We start from the raw sequence: 21,773 nt of genomic DNA, 5'->3' as shown, positions 1-21,773 counted from the left end.
ATATTGTACCCCTCCGTTCCTCCAGTATGTGTAAGTTTGTTACATGGAATGTTCGTGGTCTGGGCAACCCCGTCAAATGTCAGAAGGTACTTTCTCATTTATCCAAAATGATCTCTCAAATATCTTTCATTCAAGAAACTCATTGTAATGAAGAAGAATCTCTTAAGTTGAAAAGACAATGGGTAGGTCATGTTGTCCACTCTCCTGCCTCTTGTAAGAAAGGGGGTGTTGCTATATTGTTTTACAAATCGTTGTCTGTGCAAATTGTCTCTACGCAGCATGATGATGATGGAAGATGGGTAATGGCCAAGGTTGTGGTACAGGGCAAGGATTTGATATTATTGAATATTTATGGTCCGGTTAAACCTGACCCCAAATTTTGGCATGATATTAAGGTTCTGCTTTCCACCTTTGATTGTCCCAACATTATTATCGCTGGTGATTTTAACCAATGGATTGACCCCTTTTCTGATAGACAATCTAAGTCCAAATTCCAACCAGACAAGTCTCACAAGGCTTTTCAATCGGCCATTACCTCTCGTCCTCTATTTGATGTTTGGAAAACATGCAACCCGGACTCTCTTGAATTCACGTTTTTTTTCCAATGTACATCTTACGAGATCCAGGATTGATTATATTTTAGTTAGCAAATCCCTACTTCCATCGATTCAATCCTTGGAAATTGGGTCAATTTTTATTTCTGACCATGCACCAGTTCTTACTGTTTTGGATCTCTCATTAAGCCTCCAAAAATCTAGTCGTTGGAAGCTTAATAATGCTCTATTATCAGACACTACTTTCATTACAGAAGCCACTGCCTTTGTCAAAGAGTTTTTCATGTTTAATAATCCTTTAGCAACCTCTGTTTCTAATAATTGGGATGCTTTTAAGGCCTCCTTTTGGGCATTTACTATTTCTTATGTGTCTAAGAAAAAGAAAATTGTTAGGAACAAGTATCTAGCTTCTCTTCAAAAGCTTAAATTATTAGAGCATAATTATTTTACCTCCAAATCACCCTCGGCTCTGCAAGAGCTCATTAAAGCTGAATCTGAACTTAGTAAACTGTGGAAGCCTGTAATATTCTTCTCAAAATTAAGTCTAAATATCATGGGGGCCAAAATAAAGCTGGCAAGATGTTAGCCAATTATTTAAAGGTCAAATCTGAACGTAAAAACATTGGTCCCATTTTAGACGAATCTACTAACCGGTTAATGTCCTCAGATGACGACATTGCAAATATCTTTCATGACTATTATGAGGCCCTATACTCTGATGACACCAATCCTTCCAATCAAAATTTAGATAGCTTTTTTTCTGGCCTTCCTTCTCCCCCTTCCTTACCTAGTGAATTTGATTCATTGGAGGTTGCGGTTAGTGCCCAAGAGATTGTTGATGCCATTAAATCCTTAAAAAAATCTAAGGCCCCTGGACCAGATGGCTTTTCGGTCGAGTTTTACTCTACCTTTACCTCGCTTTTTGTCCCTAAGCTGCTGACACTGTTTAATTCCTTTATTAATGATGCAAAGGCCTCTGGCTCCTTTATGGACGCTCTAATAATTATCATTCCCAAACCTGACAAAGATCATTCCCTGTGCAAAAATGATCACCCTATTTCATTAATTAACTATGACTGTAAGATATTTGCAAAGATTCTTGCTAGTCGTCTTGACAGTCTTCTTCCATTATTGGTTAAGACTGATCAAGTTGGTTTTATTAAGGGTAGATTAGCAGCAGATAATGCTCAAATGTTTGCTAATATTATATCTAATGCAAAAAAAATTAAATCTCCTCTTGCAGCACTGTCTCTTGATGCCGAAAAGGCATTTGACCGTATTAATTGGCAATTTATGTTTAGATCCCTCCAATGGTTTGGTTTTGGTCCATCCTTCATTTCATATGTTAAACTACTGTACTCTTGTCCCCGAGCCAGTATTTTTGTAAATAATCACTTTTCTAAATCTTTTTCTTTGTCTCGTGGTGCATGCCAGGGATGTCCTCTCTCCCCTTTGTAATTTGCCCTGTGTCTCGAACCCTTCCTTGAGCATATTCGGGTCAATCCTCATATATCTGGCTTTACATATAACTCATTAGAAATTAAATTATCCGCATATGCTGATGATATATTGGTATAAATGGCTAATCCAATTACATCCCTTCCCCCCTTCATGGATGAGGTTCGGTTATACTCCAGCATTTCTGGTTATAAGTTGAATCTCTCTAAGACAGAAGTTTTACCCCTGAATTCGTTATGTTATCAATATATGTTTAATGATACTAATTTTACATGGTGCCGCACGAAAATTAAATACCTTGCAGTTTGGTTCTCCGCGTCCCTATCTGCCACAATTAAATTTACATTTGCTGCATTAATCACTAAAATACAATCTTTGCTTCTTATCTGGTCCCCATTATACCTTTCCTGGTGGGGTAGATTAGACACTATAAATGTACCTCATGTCCTTTATATATTGTCTATGTTGCGTATTCGCATTCCCATCTCCTACCTCTCACAAATTAATTCCATTTGTGTAAAACTTTTATGGAATAAGAAACATCCACGTATTTCCCTTATCAGACTTAAACGCCCTAAGTCTGAAGGTGGAGTACGTTTTCCTGATTTTAAGGCTTTTCACTCAGCTTTTATAATTAAACAGTCCTTTGCTCTATCCTTTGATTTTGCTGATACTCCTGTACCATGGTGGATTGTTTTTGAGCGTTCCTCTTTAAAGGATTTTTCTTTTCAGAATGTGCTTTACATGTCTAATTGTTCTTTCATCTCTACTAACCCTATTATAAAATATTCCCAAAATGTATTATACAATACATTTACTAAAGGTTTAACTCCTTTTCAATGCTTCCTATCTTCCACTATCTGGTATAACAAATTTCTTCGATACAAGGGCAAATCTTTTTATTACAAACACTGGAAGGAGAAGGGCATTATTTTTGTTCATCAATTAATTTTTCAACACTCTGTTATTCCTTTCCTGGATTTGCAAATACGATTCCAATTACCTGACACCTCTCTTACCGAGTATCTTTTAGTCTCAGCTGCTATACAAACACAGTTAGCCTCTTTTGACTCTTCTACACCCGCACCATCCCTTACTCCCCCAACACCATTGTGCAGTCTATTTTCTTTGCATAAACCTAAAGCCGCTCTTGTCTATAAACTATTGTTGTCACATACAACCGAGAGATCTAAGTCCTCTTCTGAGCTAGCTTGGGAAGTAGATTTATCTCTTTCATTTACTATAGATGTTTGGGATAAATTATGGTCCAAGTTATTTAAAGTCTCTGCGGCTGCTCGCATAACTCAATCCTTGTATTTTATTTATAATAGAGCTGTTATTACTCCTGTTTGTATATCCAAGTTCTCACCGTCCGCGTCCCCACTTTGATGGTCTTGTTCTGAACATACCGGCACTTTGAGACATCTCCTTTATGACTGTTCTAATGTGTTGACTTTTTGGAAATCAGTTTGGTCAAAATGTATGATAATTTTTGATTGTAATCTAAGTTTGTCATTTCATAATGTTTTTTTAGGTTCTTCATCACCTGATTTGGATGATTCCACACCTGTCTCTTTATTGTTTGATCTTTTTATTGCATTAGCATTTAAAGTCATTTTATCTTCCTGGAAAGACAATTCGAAAATATCTTCATTAATGTGGTGGAATTTTATTTGCGATGAACATCGGATTGCCAGTGTCTCTTCTTCTGTCATTTCCCAAAAAATTAAATCTGATCTTCTCTGGCGACCTTTTACATCTTATCTCTCTTCACATGCTCCTCTTCCCTAATTTGGTTCTTTTTTCTGATATCTTATATGGTCTCAGGACATTTGCTATTCTTTGATTCATATTCTATGATTTATGTTCTCTATTGCTTTAATCTTTTCTCTCCTTTTACTTTTCTTCCTTTTCTCTCTTTAGTTCTTTTTCTTTTCTTCTTTTCCGCTATTGTTTGATCATTCTATGGGTTTTTCTTTGTATATTGCTTCTCATTAACTGGTTTACTATAATTTGTAAGTACGATTTTGGTTTCTTATTTGATTGTATTCCTTTTGTATTTTTTGTGTTTTACCTCTTCTAAAAACTCAATAAAAATTTCTTAAACAAAACAATATATATTAATGTATTGTCTAAAAAGGACATGGCAGGGGAGAGTATCCCTGATTCATGGTGGGGTGCTGAGGTCATACTGATATTTAAGAAATGTGACAAGAACATTCTAAGTAACTACCGGCCCATCAATCTTATTCACAATCTACAAAAAGTGTTCGGCCACCAAGTTCTAGATAAACTGCTGGATTAGGTAGTGGAATTTCAAATCTTCGCACTCCTGTAGGCAGGCATCTGCCCCGTGGTGAGCCCAAATGATCCGATCTTCATTTTAATCTCATCTTGTGGAAGTAAATGAAATTATCGAAAGTTCTCATGTATGTGGCCATTGTGAATTAAAGAAAGTCTTTTGATGTATTCCCTAGGCTTTCCCTTTCCTCTACCTTTGTCTCAATGGGTGTCACTCCAGTTTTGCTAGGTATTTTGATGAGACTTCGCAAGAGAAACTTTGCCCAAGTAAGGTGAGTAAGAGGGGGTGAGCTCACGGACTGCATACCTGTTGAGCATGGGGGTGCGTCAAGGATGCGTGCTGGCCACCACCTTATTCTCTCTTTACATATATAAAGTTATAAAATATCTATGAAACTGTACGCATGATTCCACCCAAGATAGGAAGCATCCTTGTTATAGCTTTGTTATTTGCAGATGACAACCTGCTGATCTCTCGTACCCCAATCGGCCTACAGAACCTGCTTTCATGACTTTTGTGTAGCTCGAAGTTTAGAAGTGAATGGTGTTTACAATTTTTATTATTGGGGTGTTAGAATAGACAATTCACATGTATGGATATCACAATTACAAATTGATTCTCCAACAAAGTGCATCTGCTATTATTAAACGATACAAAGCTACTACCCCCAGATATGTCTCCCCAGCCATAGAGGTGCATCGTGGAAAGGCACAAAACACGGCTCTGTACGGGGCTGTCGCTTGGGGAGTGGGGAATATTTCCTACAGGGAAAATAGCTTTGTTAGTTCTTTAATTAGCTTGCCTCAAAGCAGCATTCTAATTCCCTCATTCTTTTCTTTTTAAAAGAGTATGAGACCTAACGTCTTGTAACCTCTCTTCCATTCAGTTAGATTGTGGTCTACTCCTGAACTGCTACATTTCAGGTCTGATATAACAGAAATGATAAACACTGGAAAAATGCACCAAGGAGGTTTCAACACATTTAACAGTTTTTGAGCAATATTGTTGGAGCGAACCCACATCAACTAGGCACTAAGGCTATGGTAGAAAAGCTTTTTAGGATTGCAAGATCGAGTCTTACCATAGTGATTCCATAAATGGAGGACTCACAGAGGAGTTTTTATATAATAAATACCATCCCCCCTGGCGCCCCACCTGGATGCAATCACGCCTAGCCATGCCGAACACTGGAAATTAAATTTCAGTTTGGCATTTTGCTGGATTATAAGGTTACTCTAAATTGGAAGCCCAACATTACAAATTTGTCTTATTGCATATTTTGCGCAGATTACATATAGGATGATGAAAATATACTTTTCTTCTATCCGATATATCATAGACCAAGAAGGTCATGGATAAGGCCACAATGCCTAGTGTGAGGTGTGTGACAATATAAAGCAGGTCTCTGGATTCTTCAGATGAACTCTAGCCCTACTATAGTTATGCAGTTTGACTTCATAGGAAGAAGCAGGGATTACTGTTCTCAGTCACCTGGGTGCAATAGATCAGTTTGCCTACTGGACACTTCATGCTTAACTTCGTGCACCAACTAGTCTATCCCACTGCTATAAAAATTCTACACTTTATCCTTATGATATGTGAAGTAATTTTTATTATAGACTTTTGTTCTGTTGGAGATCTCTTTTAACCTTCAGTATTTTTTTAATGAATTCCTGTGTAAAACTATGACACCAAGCACCCGCGTGTGACATTTAATGAGATTTCCATTTGAAGTATGCACTTTACTGTTTTACGTTTTTTACTGTATTATATGTGTGCTATAATTCGGATGTATATATTTTTTTCCTTTTCTTTTTCTGCATGAAGTTTTATGAGGCAATACCCTAAATCAAAATATTGATTCATAGTGTTAAAATGGCTGTGCAATGTGGATCATGCTGTTTTGGCTCAGTGCTCTGTGGAAATTTCGAGTAGCCACACAGCTATGTATACATGATTGGACCATGATCGGAGACTGACTTCTGCCAGCAGAGACAAACAGGGAAGTAAGGGTGTCTGCGTGCAGCCTTTCAACATGTGTTGCACTTTCTACCTTGCTCATGCATGGTGGATCATGTGTAGGTTGGCTGACGGTGAACAAGTGATCTGGCTGAATTGTACTATCTGGCAAACTTGTTTGACTGTGGCCTGCCTATAGGGTGGGCTCCACTTCTTTTGATGGTGCATGATCTTGCCAATGATCTGTTTGTTATGCCTGGCACAATTTGCAGCAGTACCTTCAATTGTTTCCTGACTTTTGGGTTGTGACACCCTCAGCAGCTTTCAAGGACGAGGGGATTGGTCGGGTAGGGCTGCAGGTGAATATTGTTCTTTGTTATTGGTTAGTGAATTCAATTTTCGAGATGCTGCCCGCTCAAGTCTGTTTTTGGATTGGATAATCAGGAGCACTTGGTCCTCAGATCTTTGTATAGACCCAGTCTGTGTAGTTGGTGCAGAGGTCACATTCTCACCTAGACTATTCATAGAATTAATGTTTATAATGGAAGTAGAGTTAGTAAAATGACCACAAGTCAACCCTACTGTGGTGAATACAGGGAACACATTTTGCCCAGAACCGACACTCTGCACCTACTTTTTGCTAAGTTTTTTCACTAGTTTTTTTAAATTTTATTTAATATTGTTTATTTTCCCTTAATAATAATTGTGAGCCCTTAGGAGCATTGCAGCCATATGGTTGTGTTGCTCCATAGCCCTTTGAAGGGATTCTGCTCAGGAACAGAACTATGCTTGGGACCATTGAACATCAGCATGTAGAGGCTGAGTCACCATACCACATCAGTATCTATGGGTTCGGATACGACTATCTTATAATGCCTCACTTGCCCCCCTAACCAACAGTACCTTTCCTTCACCTGTTTGATCGGCAGCAGTAGGTGCAGTAGGAGCATCATTTGACTCCTCTGGTCCTTCTAATTTTGCATTGCAGGTCTTACAACAGTTGTTAACCTGGATTACGGCGTCCTATTTTCAATTCCACTACCTTCCCTCTGCCAGCTCCTGCTGCAGAGACCTGGAGTTATGGTAGTCAGTTCACTGACAAAATATCGACCCTCAAGATATCCCCATGCCAAAATATCTAGACCAAAATGTCGATGTTAAAAAATTAAGGGCCTGATTACAACTGTGGCTCAGCGGTGAAGGCGCAATGTGGCCTCCGCTGTGCCAAAGTCGCACAAGCACCGCCAACCGTATTACGAGTTGCAAATGTTGCAAATGTTCAACTCGTAATGCATTTGACAGTTCTTTGCTATTCCCATGGCGGTGCCTGGAAAACAGGCAGCGGAATTGGAACAGCAAAAAAGTTCCAGTACTGCTTGCACGTGCATGCATCATCAGCATGGGTGGAAAGTTTTAGCCAAGAAAAATTGACTATTGTAGCTGATAATATCCTATATATGTTACCCTAATGAGGTGATTGAGAGGAACCTTGAGGTACCCTGCAGGACAAATGTTTTGAGGAATATAAACTTTGGCTAAAAAACACCTGAATAAGAGATGTAACCAATTCAGAATAGCGCCACCAATACTTTGGAGCCGATTACGATGTCGGTCGGCAAACCTCCGATTGCTAGTTGGAAGCTTTCTGACTGCGGTCTGAGGCTTTCCCTCGACCACCAACTGTAGACCGTGGAGGCAAGGGGGCCCTGCTAGGGGCCCCCAAAGTTGCTTTCTGACAGCCTTTCCTTGTTGAAAAGGCCAGCACGGAAGGATGTGGGAAATCAACATCGTAATCCTGACCATAGGGTATTACGGTGTGGTTCTGACCGGCTGGAAGACTCCTAAAACCGGTCGGAAACAAGTCAGAATGACCGTCCGGTTAACGTTTCGACCACCAACATTGTAATTGGGTGGTCGGACCGCAATCTGACCATGTCGGTCGGAAAGCCTCCGACCTCAGTTGGAAAGCTTCCGACTAGCGGTCAGATGCTTTTCGAACCAAGTTACCTGTATAAACCCCACAATCCTCACCTAAAAAAATGAAAATTACACAATTAACATAATTAATTATCAATTAATTAATTAATATAAATGGACAACTAATTATTAATTAAAAATAAATTACTTCCCACCCTTTACCCTCATAATCCCGACAACTCGCACATAAAATTTACATAGCACAAATAGCATAACTATTATCAATAATATTAAATGCAAAATAATCAATAATACATTATAATTAAATTACTTCCCACCCTATACCCCTATAATTCCACAACACGCTACCGCACTAAAATCACAAAAATTAATTAAATTAAATTTCTGAGGTGTTGAATAAGGTAAAGAAGCAGAGTCTCTTCAGGCGGTCTCAAGACAAAAGACAGTGTCTGCAGTCACTCTATCAGCTAAAGGCCTGCAGTAATCCTGAGCCACGGCTAACATGCTTGCATTGATGGTCTTAACTACAGGAACTCATGTGTCACTTTCCTCTGCCGTTCACATCAGCAGATGATACTGTCAGCTATCTTGTCCACTGGTAATATCCTGTCATCTACTGACTTGTAGTAAGCAAATGTAACTAATTTTGTTGTTAGTGGAGTTGGGAGAACTAAGTTAAGTTTTATAGTAAATCATCATTGAAATCGAAATCTATGAGGGCAGGAAGAAGCTGGCTGTCTCCCGTAGGATTCACCTTTGCTATCTTACATTTTAATTATGGTTTATTGGTCATGCCTTGGCTAGTTGTCACCTTTGATTGATCAAGCTCTGAATTGTTCATCCCAGTGTCCTGGGAGAGGGGAGTTTATCAAGGTCTTTTTTTCAAAATCAGCACCGTCGCGGTTAAGATTTTTTCAACACTTTTTGGCACCTGCTTTCTATTTTCTTACAGTGCTCGTATTGTTTAGCAGTAATAGTGAACTTCGGGTGCACATTCATTTTTAGATGTGCTGCAAGCTGTTGATGGTTGATGGTAATTCAATGCTGTTGATGCTTGCAAAACTGCTCGATTTTGATAAAGTGGCCGAAATAAGAGTCACCTTTGCACCATACTGATGAAGAAGCTGTCATATGCGGATAAGCAAGACAAGGCTGGACTGAGCAGCAATAGCAGCAGTACAGCACAGGCAAGGGCTGCACAATGAGCACAGAGGCCAATAGGCAGGGCTGAAAGTGAAACCGGGGCCTTTATCTCACCTTGTGCTACATTTGCCACTAGTCTGCACCTAGCCATGGCCTAGCCTGCCACGGTGATTGAACATCTTGTTGGCTAAATGGTGGGACTTTAAACCCTGAGGCTTTGGTTATGCTCCAACAATGTCCAGGCTGGGGGTCCCCAGAGAGACCGCTGGAGTAGTGCAGTACAAACAAGCTGTGGCAATGTTGCTGTCTTTCAGAGCCAGGGAACATACCCAGCACGTACACACCTTTGTTGTCTTGGTTACCGTGGTTAACACTTGTTTGCCCTGGGTTGCCTCTTCAGCATCCAGGTCTTTGAGGAAAGTATTTAAGGGGGGGAGCGTACGCTAGCCCAAGTGGTACATGGCCTGAATCCAATGCAGGGTGCTCTCGATGCCATCTTACTGATCCACAACTGATTCCCTGATGATGATAGACTGCTGTCTCCTGCTGTCTGGTATAATCCGATGATGCCCGATTTCAGATTCCTCACTGTCGCACGGAGCTCCGTGGCGGAGGCGGTATGGTTTGAAATAGCTACCCTATTTCCCTGAGTACCTAGGGTGGATGAGATGCGGCAGACAGTAACTGGGAAGTGGGATGGCGGGATAGCCTCGCAGGCTTCAGATCAAAACAGGAACAGAGCATGAATCAGAGTGGTGCACAAGGAGAGCACGGAGACCACCTCGCTACACACAGGCAGAAGCAGTCAGACGGAAATCCAGATATCAGAAACCAGAAGTGTATGTTGATACTACTGTCAATACTTGCCAGTCCAGTTGCAAAGGTGCATTAGTTTTCACTCCAAATCTCTTCTTCCGTTTGGAGAGTGGAGGACATGTGCACTTTGTGTCTGGTAATTAAGGAGTTTGCCATATCAGAGTGCTAGCACCAGAGATAAGAATCTCGGTTTTGTTCATGTTGAGCTTTTTACCAGGGAGGACCTGGCTTGGCAGTTCGGGCTGGACTGTTCCCATGGGGCACAGGGTCAAGACTGATTTGCATATGGCTGGGTTCAAACTGGAATGGCATGGTGAGCAAAAAAACGATGGATTTAGGCCCAGATCTCTGTACTGGGGTGAATGTATGACATTGTTCTGCATTCTGTCCATCAATTGTTGTTTTTGCATTTGTCACCCCGAGTGGGAAGGGTATGCTCAGACGTGAGTCCCTTGCTCTCCATGCCACTGGAATCAAGCTATCCTGGCTGACGAGGGCTGAAAGCCCGAAACCGGTCCTAGGATGCTTGTTTCCAGTCCAGGGAGGACCTGGCTTGGCAGTTCGGGCTGGACTGTTCCCATGGGGCACAGGGTCAAGACTGATTTGCATATGGCTGGGTTCAAACTGGAATGGCATGGTGAGCAAAAAAACGATGGATTTAGGCCCAGATCTCTGTACTGGGGTGAATGTATGACATTGTTCTGCATTCTGTCCATCAATTGTTGTTTGAGCTTTTTACCAGGGCTGGCTCATCCTAACATGGTCAGTAGTATGCCTTTTCATAGGAAGAATCCATAGGATTAGAACTGAGTTTGAGTAAAAGCTTAAAATCATCAGCATGGGTGGAAAGTTTTAGACAAGAAAAATTGACTATTGTAGCTGATAATATCATATAGATGTTACCCTAATGAGGTGATTCAGAGGAACCTTGAGGTACCCTGCAGGACAAATGTTTTGAGGAATATAAACTTTGGCCAAAAAACACCTAAAAAAGTGATGTAACGAATTCAGTATAGCGCCATCAATACTTTGGGGCCGATTACGATGTCGGTCGGAAAGCCTCCGATCGCTAGTCGGAAGCTTTCTGACTGCGGTCTGAGGCTTTCCCTCGACCACCAACTGTAGACCGTGGAGGCAAGGAGGCCCTGCTAGGGGCCCCCAAAGTTGCTTTCTGACAGCCTTTCCATTTCGAAAAGGGCAGCACAGAAGGATGTGGGAAACCAACATCGTAATCCTGACCATAGGGTATTACGGTGCAGTTCTGATCGGCTGGAAGACTCCTAAAACCGGTCGGAACCAAGTCAGAATGACCGTCCGGTTTATGCTTCAATCACCAACATCATAATTGGGTGGTGGGACCGCAAACTGACCGTGTCGGTCAGAAAGCCTCCGACCCCAGTTGGAAAGCTTCCGACTAGCGGTCAGATGCTTTTTGAGCGACATCGAACTTGGCTCCTCTGTGTCTATTGTTGTTTTATAAAAAGGGATGATCAATGGTGTAAAATCCATCAGAGAGATCAAGAAGAATTAGAACATAAGGAGTGTTCTCATCTTCTGCCTGACAAAGAATATTAACAACTGCAAAAAGGGTTAATTCTGTGCTTCCAAAAGCAAAGAATAGTACATGGGAATCATCTAGAATGAGATTTCTGCATATAATTGTTTTGCTACCTTTGCTTTTAAAAGCTTAGAAGGTGCAAGAAGGTGCCAAGTAAAAGGGTGATAACTAGAAGTTAGGAGAGGATCAAGATTGGTATTTTTCAATAGCTGAATTACAATGCCTTTTCCTAAAAGTCCTGGAACTATACCAGAATGGAGTACACACAGAAGTAGCAAATCGCCATTATTTAATGATTGTTTATGTGCAGGAAGGAAAACCTTCCTGCACATAAACATTCATTAACAGCATTTTGTTCTTTCTATGTGTGCTGCAGAATGCAGCACACATAGAAAAAGTAAAAATAACGAGGAATAATACTATTTCTCATTGTTGCGCAATTCTAATGCCTGCTATTGCATGGCATTAGTTTTTAGCATTGCCCCAGATGTACATATGCTTGTAAATCTAGGGCAGAATCCAAAATCAATGGGTATTGCGGTGGAACGCCCACAGCAAAACCCATTGCACACCCCTTTCATGCAGAGATACCTGCATGAAAGGGTACTATAATTACAAAGTGGCGTTAAGCCACAAAAGCGGCTTAATACCACTTTGTAAATATGATGCAGGGCATTGCACCACCCTAATGTTGGTAAAAGTGACATTGCCCTGCATCATATTTACAAAGTGGTATTAAGCCGCTTTTGTGGCTTAACGCCACTTTGGTTCAACGCCCTTGTAGATACGCCCCTAAATTTGTACATGACCCACTTTTAAAACCACAGTACAGAGACGAAAAACAGCTGCATCATGACAAAAGGTGGAGTTGGTCACGCCACAAGGGCACTTTCTAACATTTTCTCTAACTCTATCCCTTCATTTTGCAGGTTGTTAAGCCATGCTTGTTGGCCTTCATCGTGCTTTATCCATTTCATAATGTTTGTGGTGTTTTGCAGAAGTAGGATTATAAATAATAAAGAGAACATGTTACAGAGTATCTCTGTTATGCAAAGAGTATTGTAAATCCTCAATTTTACAGTTTGTGATTGCCTAAGTTATGGTAATTATCTATTCATGAACATTATTGAACATTGTTGGATCATTCCAGTGTTATAAAATTTGTGTTGTTGTTGTTGTGTTTTCATTTTTTAGGATTGTGCTAATGTTCAGAATCATGTATAGATCTTGAAAAGTATACTGTGTTCATAGCAAGGGGACCTTGTTTTACCACTGTTTTGTATTAGTACTTTATTGTGTATTGAATACTTCATTCGATTTGTAATGCAACCTATTCATTTAAATTTGACTCACCCTACACCACCTCACTTGAGCAAATTTCTGACTGCTTGTGCACATCTACTCAAAAGTGAAGGAGACTTAGAATAGCAACTTTCAGTCACAGACCAAGTATCTGGAGTCCTAATATGTAGTAAACTTGGGCACACAGCCCTATGTTAGTATTTGCTTGGCACTGTCAATTAAAAAATGCAAAAAGCAGCACATTAGTTTGTAGTTGTTAAAATGTTGATTAAAGCACAATCTAGGCATTGGTCTTTGCAAAATATCACAGGCCTTTGGGGCATCTAACATTCTGAAGAAATCCTCTTTCTGTCCATAACCAAATAATTTCCAATAATGGTATGGGATATCAATATTTTCAGGTTGTATGGTTCAAATTATTATGCAGGGAAATAGTGAACATTTAACCTCCTTGCAAAGGAAGACATGAAAAGTGACACTGAAGAATGAATTAATCAATTATAAGAATATACCTAATTCACACCAAGAAAACAGTATGTTCCTTTCTGGTTCCTGTTGATAATGTTCCATACAGAATATTACTTCCCTGTACTCAATAAATATACATCCAGTTAGCTACTGTAGAAGTAGTTTATCCACTAATTCTGCAAATGCTTGATATTGCTACATCTAGAAAGCCCAATCCATTAATTTGTAGAACAGGTTTTCCAGTGACACTTGTAGGAACATATTTATCATTATCCTTTATTCCCTGGTGGGAAAGCCTTCTTAATGCTTTCATCAACATAGAGTATCATAGCCAAGAAGACATGACATCATTTATATTTATTAAAGCTTGCTTATAACATTCTCCATTCCTGCACTTAACTCATCTGCTGGACATATGCTGGACCTTAGGGAAACAATCAAACCCAGCATTCCCCCCCCCCAAATCCTCGCTCTATAAATGCATGGACTTACAAACAAGGTTCAGACATTCAAGCCTTGAGGCATACTGGTTTTGTCTCCCTAAAATGCCCAAACAAATATGTTCTTGTGTGTTCTCTTTGGACTAACTGCTGATGACAATACTAAATGTTTTTTTGTAACCTACTGTTATGAATGCAAACCTGAAAAATAAAGAAACAGCTTAAAAAGCAATTTTCATTCTGCGCAGCTATAATATCAGGGAACATTGTAATTACTATATTCATGGCAGCATTACTAATATATAGAGGCATCCATAGCATAGCTACTCATTCATAGACCTCAGAAGTCATATTTTAGTAAGCACGTGAGTGACAGCGGCAGGCTCAGCAGATTCTCACTTGCCATTTGCTGCTTCCTTCACTCTGAAGGTTTGCAAAACATCAGGAGACCTGCAACTGTGCAGTGGATGGCATGGCAAAGAAAGAGAGCTGATTTAGTCAGAAGGAATTTCAGCTCTCCAGACAAAATTCTAGCTTGCATTTGAGTACACTACATGAAAGTTAACATAAATGCATCAGATACTTCTTGTTGTTTAGCACTACCACTAGGTCACACCCAAAGGCTGTTCCTTACCTTGGCTTATGTAAGGGTCAGCCTTGGTTTTAACCCAGGGATTTAGTGTGGCAAGCAGATAAAATTACAAACTCATTTTTGGGGTGGGGGTGGGGGTGGGGGTTGATGTTAGCAATGAGAATAGGCACAGCCATAGAATACCCTCATTAAATTCCACTTCATTGGAACCATCGGAATTGGCATGTGCAATAGGCACTGGTGCTGTCATACCACTTTACTCAGTACATTACCTATCTCTATGATATTGATCCGCATCACAAATTTGAAAAATTGCCAGGACCCTCAACCTTGGTGGAAATTGATATTTAAAGGCATGCCACATGTGGGAGGTAACTGAGCATCATAATTCTTATTGTTGCCTCTCAGTGTTCTCATCAGAATTTTGGCGAAATTTGGAAAACTTTAGACATTCTATATCTTCATCCCTTATTGTACTACAAAATGGATTTGTTCTTTAGCGACTCTTTCATTGGGCTAAGCTGGAGCACTTCCCTTTGTAAACAGCAGATACCCTTCGTAAACCAAATGGTTCCCTATTCACAATATGCCTCTCTAAGAACAGCTGAAGAGAATTTGGCATTATAGAAGGAGTCCTTGCTATAGAAACAAGCCATAGTATGGGTTTTGGTTTAATCTAACATTTACACAAGGGTGGCCCTGCACAGTTTATGATAAAATGTGACATTTAAGAAAGGGCTACAGTTGTTCTGGGGCATTTTAAACAAATTTTATAACTGAGGAAAAAGGTGCTGTAAAGTAGATCATTTTTATGGCTTGTATGATAAAAAAGGAGCAAACAAATTGTTTGATCCATATTAAAATGCATACCATTTTCCATGACCATAACCCTGGAGGAATAATTTATTGTTTTAAGTTAATAAAAACCAACACAATATTTCCATATGCTACAGAAAATATCAGTATAGGTGTGTAATTCATTCAAACATTACTTTCTGATTGTGCAAAAAATACTACGAGACATCCCGCAAATAGCAACACTATAATTTCTTAAAATGCTAAAATTAATTTAAAGAGAATTGAAATATTTCTCATCTCTCAGTCTACTAAAAGGTTTTAAAATGCTGTTATGTATGTACATGTGTAATTGATATATTAATTATGATGATACAAAATGCTACAAACCCAGGTATTCATAAAGTTTTTCCATTTGCAAGATGGGGCTAAAATGGAATATCATTTTGCTCTATCCCCAAATATGGCAATATATGGTAAAAAAAAGGTTAATCCATTTGTGCCTTGACACAAAGTTTTTATTTAATTAGTCTGACAGTAGTACATATTTGTTCAAGTTTGTATTAGCAAAAGAGCACAGCAGAAAAATTGTGCATATGGTAACTGTGCTGTGACTTTCTTTGCAAAATGCATACACTATATTCAATAAAAAACAAAGCACATTTTTTAGCCTACTCTCTAGATCCCAAATTACAACGTCTTCTGTAATTTAGAAAAAAGTGACAGCTAGAAAACAAAATGATAAAAAAAGATCAAAAGTAGAGGTACCTGGCATTTATCAATGAGGATTTCCAGATGTTCAAAATGAGGTTGATTGGGACAAGTTTATAGGTAGTAGATTTCAATTCAGACTATTTTACTGTTAGGCTAACAATGGTCATAGTTAATCTTTTCTTAATATCTACCCATCACACTTGACACTACTATTTCTCTTATTTTGTCTGCATAAGAATTGTAAAGAATTGTTTCTCACCCAAAATATTGCTCTGTTAATAATCTGGGACTGATCTACTACCTGCAGGTCTCAGTTTTCCCATCCGTAGACATCCTCTGGGAAAAGCAGGTCAGACACACCAGAAGAGATACTTAAAAGGCAAATTTAATTTGGAAAATACACTCTTTTGTGTGGCTCCAAGTACCTTTTGTAACACAGTGGTTGTAGTAAGCTCTAAGCCTGACAAAGTGGGAGCTTGGTTAAAGAATACACATAAATATGATAGCATCCACATTTGTTATTTGCAAAGATAAATGTGGAATTATGTGCCTACATAAAAATTTCGAGTCTGATTTTAAAGTACAATTTAGAATTATAAAAAAAGCTCTCCATTCAGGCATCCTAGACACTACCAATTTTCTGAAAACTTACACTCAAGAGTAAAGACAATTTAGCCAAGTAAAATGAAAAACATATGTACATACTGAATTAGATTTGCCTTGCTTCACCAATTTATAATCCAAATATATTGCATGTTACACTTTTCTGCTGCTTTCACAACTGGAAATACCTAACTCATTCATTTTTGTAGCATGCATTGAGCTGTTGCTTAATATTTACTATTCCTCTTTATAATATCACCATGCTGATTTTTTACAGACCAAAAAAGACTAAGAAGAATTTAACAAGCATATGAATTTCTTATACTGAGAAACAATTGTGTTTTAAATTCTAAATTCCCAGCAGGTATTTGACATTTCTTCTGTATGAGAGGTGTTCTGGACAAGTCATGAGATAAAGATGTGTAAAATGAGAAAATTTCTCTCAAAATGTTCAATGAATTGTAGAATCCCTGTAAATATGCACAAGAGTTTAAATTTAGATCGGTTCAATTCAAGGGATGTATATAGAGATGCATCATTTGCGAAAGTGCACGTACCACTTTTAACACATTCATTGCACATGTTATCAAATGTTGATTCTAGTGTATAGCTTTAAAGGGCACATACTGAATGTACAAATGCACCCTTTGAAGGTAACACAAATGTGGTTATGCTTGTGACTTCTGAAGTGCAGATTCACCACGTACATTATTTACTACGATTGAAAAAGTAACAGAAAATGCCAAACAATACATCTCTCAACATTTTCAACATTCACATATCCATGCCATTCATGCATCAAAGGGACATCAAGAATATTCAACAGTGGTAAAGATGTCCAGCACATCATTTTACACATCTTTATTCAGAATCATAAACTCCTGATTGTTTCATTGGGAGAAAAGTTTTGTCTTACATAATTTCAACAAATATACTTTTTGTTCAGTGCAAACATTTATGGTTATACATTTATTTGAAAGTGTTTCTAACTTGATACAACACAATTTTTTTTTGGGCATTGTTTCTTTTCTCCAGGCATCCAATTTCAAACATGTTTATTCTTATTATTTTGTAAGTACCAAACATGTCACCATGTGACTACGTCAAATAACTCTATTAAGTAAAGATTAGCTTAACTCATAACAGTTAGGTGAAAAAGGAGAGCAGAAAGAACTAGGCCATCCAATCATGCATGCCTCAAGCACTGATTCTTGTGGAATATTGGCAGTCAAAGGTTTAGCTGCTGCAAGTATGATTTTAGAAGTTTCTTGAACGTCCATGTGGTGCTGTCATGCTTGTGCCACCATTTAAACTGCTTGAAATTGGCTTTCCAAACAGGTATGGTGTAACTTAAATTGAAATTTTCGTCATTGTGGAATAAAGATAACTTCTGTAATGTATTGTTGCTCAATACATTTATCATGGTGGAATTGGTTTTTGAATTTTATTCCGTATTTCACAAGTAGCTTCTTCTAGTGAGGACTTTGTTGTTTAACCTTGAGATGTAGTCTAAACACCTGTTGTTGCACTCAGTGCATTTTTTTATTTAATTCCTCTTCGATGGCATTTGCATTGAATTATGAAAATAAAAATAAAAGAATTAGAGAAGAATATCCACAATCAGTAAGGTTGGATGTAATCGAAATATGAATAGGATTCAGGGTTGTGGGGTGTGTTTAATCATAGCTCTTTTCATTACTTGGTCTGGCCCTGTTGTGCAGTGATGGATTACTTGGTGGCCATGGGCATGGTGGAAATTCCATGATGGCCTTGTACTGTTCATAGACTCTCTGTGGTGTTTTGCAGAGGCCTTTTTAGAGTATATTGTACTATGTAGTAGATCAGTCAGATCATGATTAGGGCAAGGTCCTATCACACACAAAGGTTGCTTTGTAAGACAGGAACATCACTTTGAAATACTGGTAATTGGTAATAGGTGTATTTAACCAGTGTATTGACTTGAGGAAGGAGGGATGATATAATTTAAGAACTACTTTCAATCCATTTTCTTTGGTGCCCAGGTTGAAGTATTTTTCCGGTTCTAGGATAAGTCAACAGTAATATGCTGCCCGTACCATGACCTATTAAAAGTACCTCACTTTTGAATTTATGAATGCAAAGCTAATTTCCTTTCCTATAACTATAGATGTTGCCAATGCATTTCGTGTTCCCTGTTTTAAGAGGAATATGTGGGCTATCTGTGTGCATTTTAAAATCTTTGTTGTTGATATCTAATCAATGCTACAGTGGTTGTAGCTATATCAAAAAGAAAGTGTGAGAAATGTGATGCATCTTGGATCCTACAGAAACCTCTGCATCTAGCAGGCTTACGTTTTACTGAGTCCGAATTATGGACTCCAGTTTTGGTCCCAGTGTTGACTCAGATTTTTTAATCTATATTGGAGAAATTATTGCAGACACCCAAAGATTGGCCTGAGGACTTTTGAGTGATAGTAAATCTTTCTTAAAATTAAAAGTAGATGGGTTTATTAGGCTAGTTGTAATATGCCTACTGTGACTAATCTGCAAAAGGTTGAAATCTTTCTTGTTTAGGAGAAAGATTCAGCGTACAGTAAACTCATTTTTATTTTGCTCCACAATCTAATGTGCCCTGTAGGTGCCTGAAGAGTATTACATATGAGACAAATTTAGACCTACACCTAATATTTTCAAATTTATCAAGCTTAAAGAAGACTAAATCCAGCACAGTTATTATAGAAATTGAACTAGTCACAATATATCACAGGAATTCCAATTTTGATAGCACAAGTAAGTTGTGTAATATTTAGTTATGAGTATTTCAAGATTGTGTACCTTAAAATGCAGAGAGGCACTGAGACTCATTTGATCAGCCTTTTTAATAATGTATTTGTCTATACTTAAACTGTAAATATTATCTGATTGTTCTCTATTAGTTTCAGTCTCTTAGATATGCCACGTTTAAATCTTCCTGTGCCCTGATTATGTATGAAGTGCCACAGGGCTTGTTTCTCTCTTCTATGCTATTCAATCTTTATATGCAATCATTGATGGCTTTCATGCCTTTTCTAATACTGGCAACTTTCTGATTGTGGTCTGCTTAAATTATTCAGCACTTACTTCTGCTATTACTCTCCATGACTGCTTAGCAGGACTTCAACAATGGATGGGTACAACTTATTAAATCTGGGTGTCAGTAAGGTAGAGCTTTTAATTTTGGGGAAATGGCAGTTAAATATCTGTATAAGGTCAAATCCTGGCAGTGAGTGACCATTGATGACAGTCTGACCTTTGACCACCATGTGTCTGCAGTGGTGGGCAGTTGTTTAAGATAACTGAAGATAAAAACGTAAGAACATTTTTCATTTCCATCTGCAGGATTCTTATGATGCTTTTATTTCTGCATGTATTTGTTTGCACTATTGCAACTCTTTGTATTTAATGTGACCACATGACCCAATGACCAGGCTCCAGCACATTTATAGTGTTTGACTGTTTTGTGGCTCAAAGGGCCATGTTCAAAATACTGTGCATGATGCAAAAAAGTTCAAAAATATAATTTTCTCATGGAGATCATCCAAAATAAAGACTGCACAGACTGCACAGTGTTGAGACAGATCCTTCAGATATTTGGTTCCTAAAATGTGAAATGAGTTCCCTTAGATTAACACAGACCCATCTATTAGGTAGAAAGGCCTTCAAAACTCATCTTATAATTAGGGAGGGTTTTGACACAAACTTAGGTCCTGGTCACTCACTGCTAGAGTACATCAGGTAGTTTTTATGTTGGTGCCGATTGAGTTCTGGGTAGTGTATATTCATTATATAACTAGATAAATCAAATATCAGTTTGTCTTTTAAATTGTCTTCATTTATTTTTAAGTTTTTTAAAACCAACATTTCAGTTAAATTAATAAAAGAATGCACAGACATTTATAGTGTAATATATATTTATGGCTTGAGGTCTGCATGATGCGATTGATGCATGTGAAGAAATTAGATAAAATGTTTCTTACTTTAACTAAATATGTGGATCAATGGAATTTGAATTTATAGCAAAAGAGGAGGTACTGGGCCATACGAATACTACCTTCTGAGGGATTGTAGATACTTCTGAGGGGCTGTTTTGAGGAGTAGGTGGACAGTGTCACAAGATCCATGCTTCATTCCAAACAATCATTTTATGTTGGCATTTTGCTGTTCTGATAGCATAGCTATATATGCTGATTGGAATGAACCTTATTGACCAAGTAATCCATTTACACTTTTAAAATATTCAAAATTTTGAATCCACCCCAAATATATCGAACTCCCACCAGGAGTTTTACTATCTATTGTTGCTGAATATACAGCACCACAAAGTCAATTGTGTTTTCTGCACTACAGAATTTTTTTTGAAAACTTTTAAAATATGTTCAATTTCATAACTTTTATTTTTTATTGCAATTTGCATTCAGGCTTCAGACAGCAGTCGGAAAAGAAATGCAGGTTTGTTTTTGTCTTCCTCTGAGCTTTGCAATAGCCAAAAGCATTAGTTTTTCTTGTTATTGCTGTGTTACATAAGCACAATTCATAAAGTTGCCCTCCTGATGCCATTATGTCTGCTTACTGCCAGTTGTAGTATTCAATACTGAATATTATAGAAAGCATTTGGAGAAAATATAAACAGAACAATGGTCAATGACAGAAAGCAAGTATCCCGGATTATCCAAATGAAAAGCACAGAAAACCTAGCAAGTCACTGCTGTATGGTTATCAACAATTTGACTGAAACTCATAACTCACTTCATAACTCTCACTTTGAATATAGCCCCAGCAAATTAGATCTATCCTTGCACAATTCTTCACATCCTATTCCAATGTTTATTTATTAAGTTGGAGAACTGCTCTAAGATGTCGGATCTGCAGGGATGTAGGATTTTGAAATTCCCTTGTGCATTTTAAGTTAAAGACCAGACACTTAATTCCAAAGAGCAAAGCACTTCCTGAACGTGAGTTACACATGTTTCTTATCATCCACAGCACAAATGCTATGTCTCTACTTTCACAATTTACACTACAGTACAATTTACAGTATGGTGCTTCTTCATCCAAAAGACATCAGAGCACTTTAAAGGAATTAAATACACACAAATTATAATAAAGAGAATGT

General features: G+C 38.3%; 1 protein-coding gene across 2 annotated transcripts in view; it reads left to right on the top strand.

The window, feature by feature from the left end:
• The window catches only part of HCN1 (hyperpolarization activated cyclic nucleotide gated potassium channel 1), an 893,359-nt gene that overhangs the window by 809,812 nt on the left and 61,774 nt on the right, over positions 1-21,773 (top strand). Inside the window, exons 8-9 of one of the 2 annotated variants that reach the window (XM_085631227.1) lie at positions 16,347-16,388; positions 21,079-21,109. The exons of the other annotated variant lie outside the window; for it this stretch is intronic. Of the exons in view, the coding sequence (XP_085487353.1) occupies positions 16,347-16,388; positions 21,079-21,109 (73 nt within the window). The remainder of the gene's footprint in view (positions 1-16,346; positions 16,389-21,078; positions 21,110-21,773) is intronic. 2 annotated transcript variants of the gene reach the window in all.

The sequence above is a fragment of the Triturus cristatus genome, chromosome 2_1 (genome assembly GCF_964204655.1).
Source record: "Triturus cristatus chromosome 2_1, aTriCri1.1, whole genome shotgun sequence".
Classification (NCBI taxonomy): domain Eukaryota; kingdom Metazoa; phylum Chordata; class Amphibia; order Caudata; family Salamandridae; genus Triturus; species Triturus cristatus.
The sequence above is the reverse complement of the archived record's forward strand: the minus strand, read 5'-3'. Positions and strand labels throughout refer to the sequence as shown.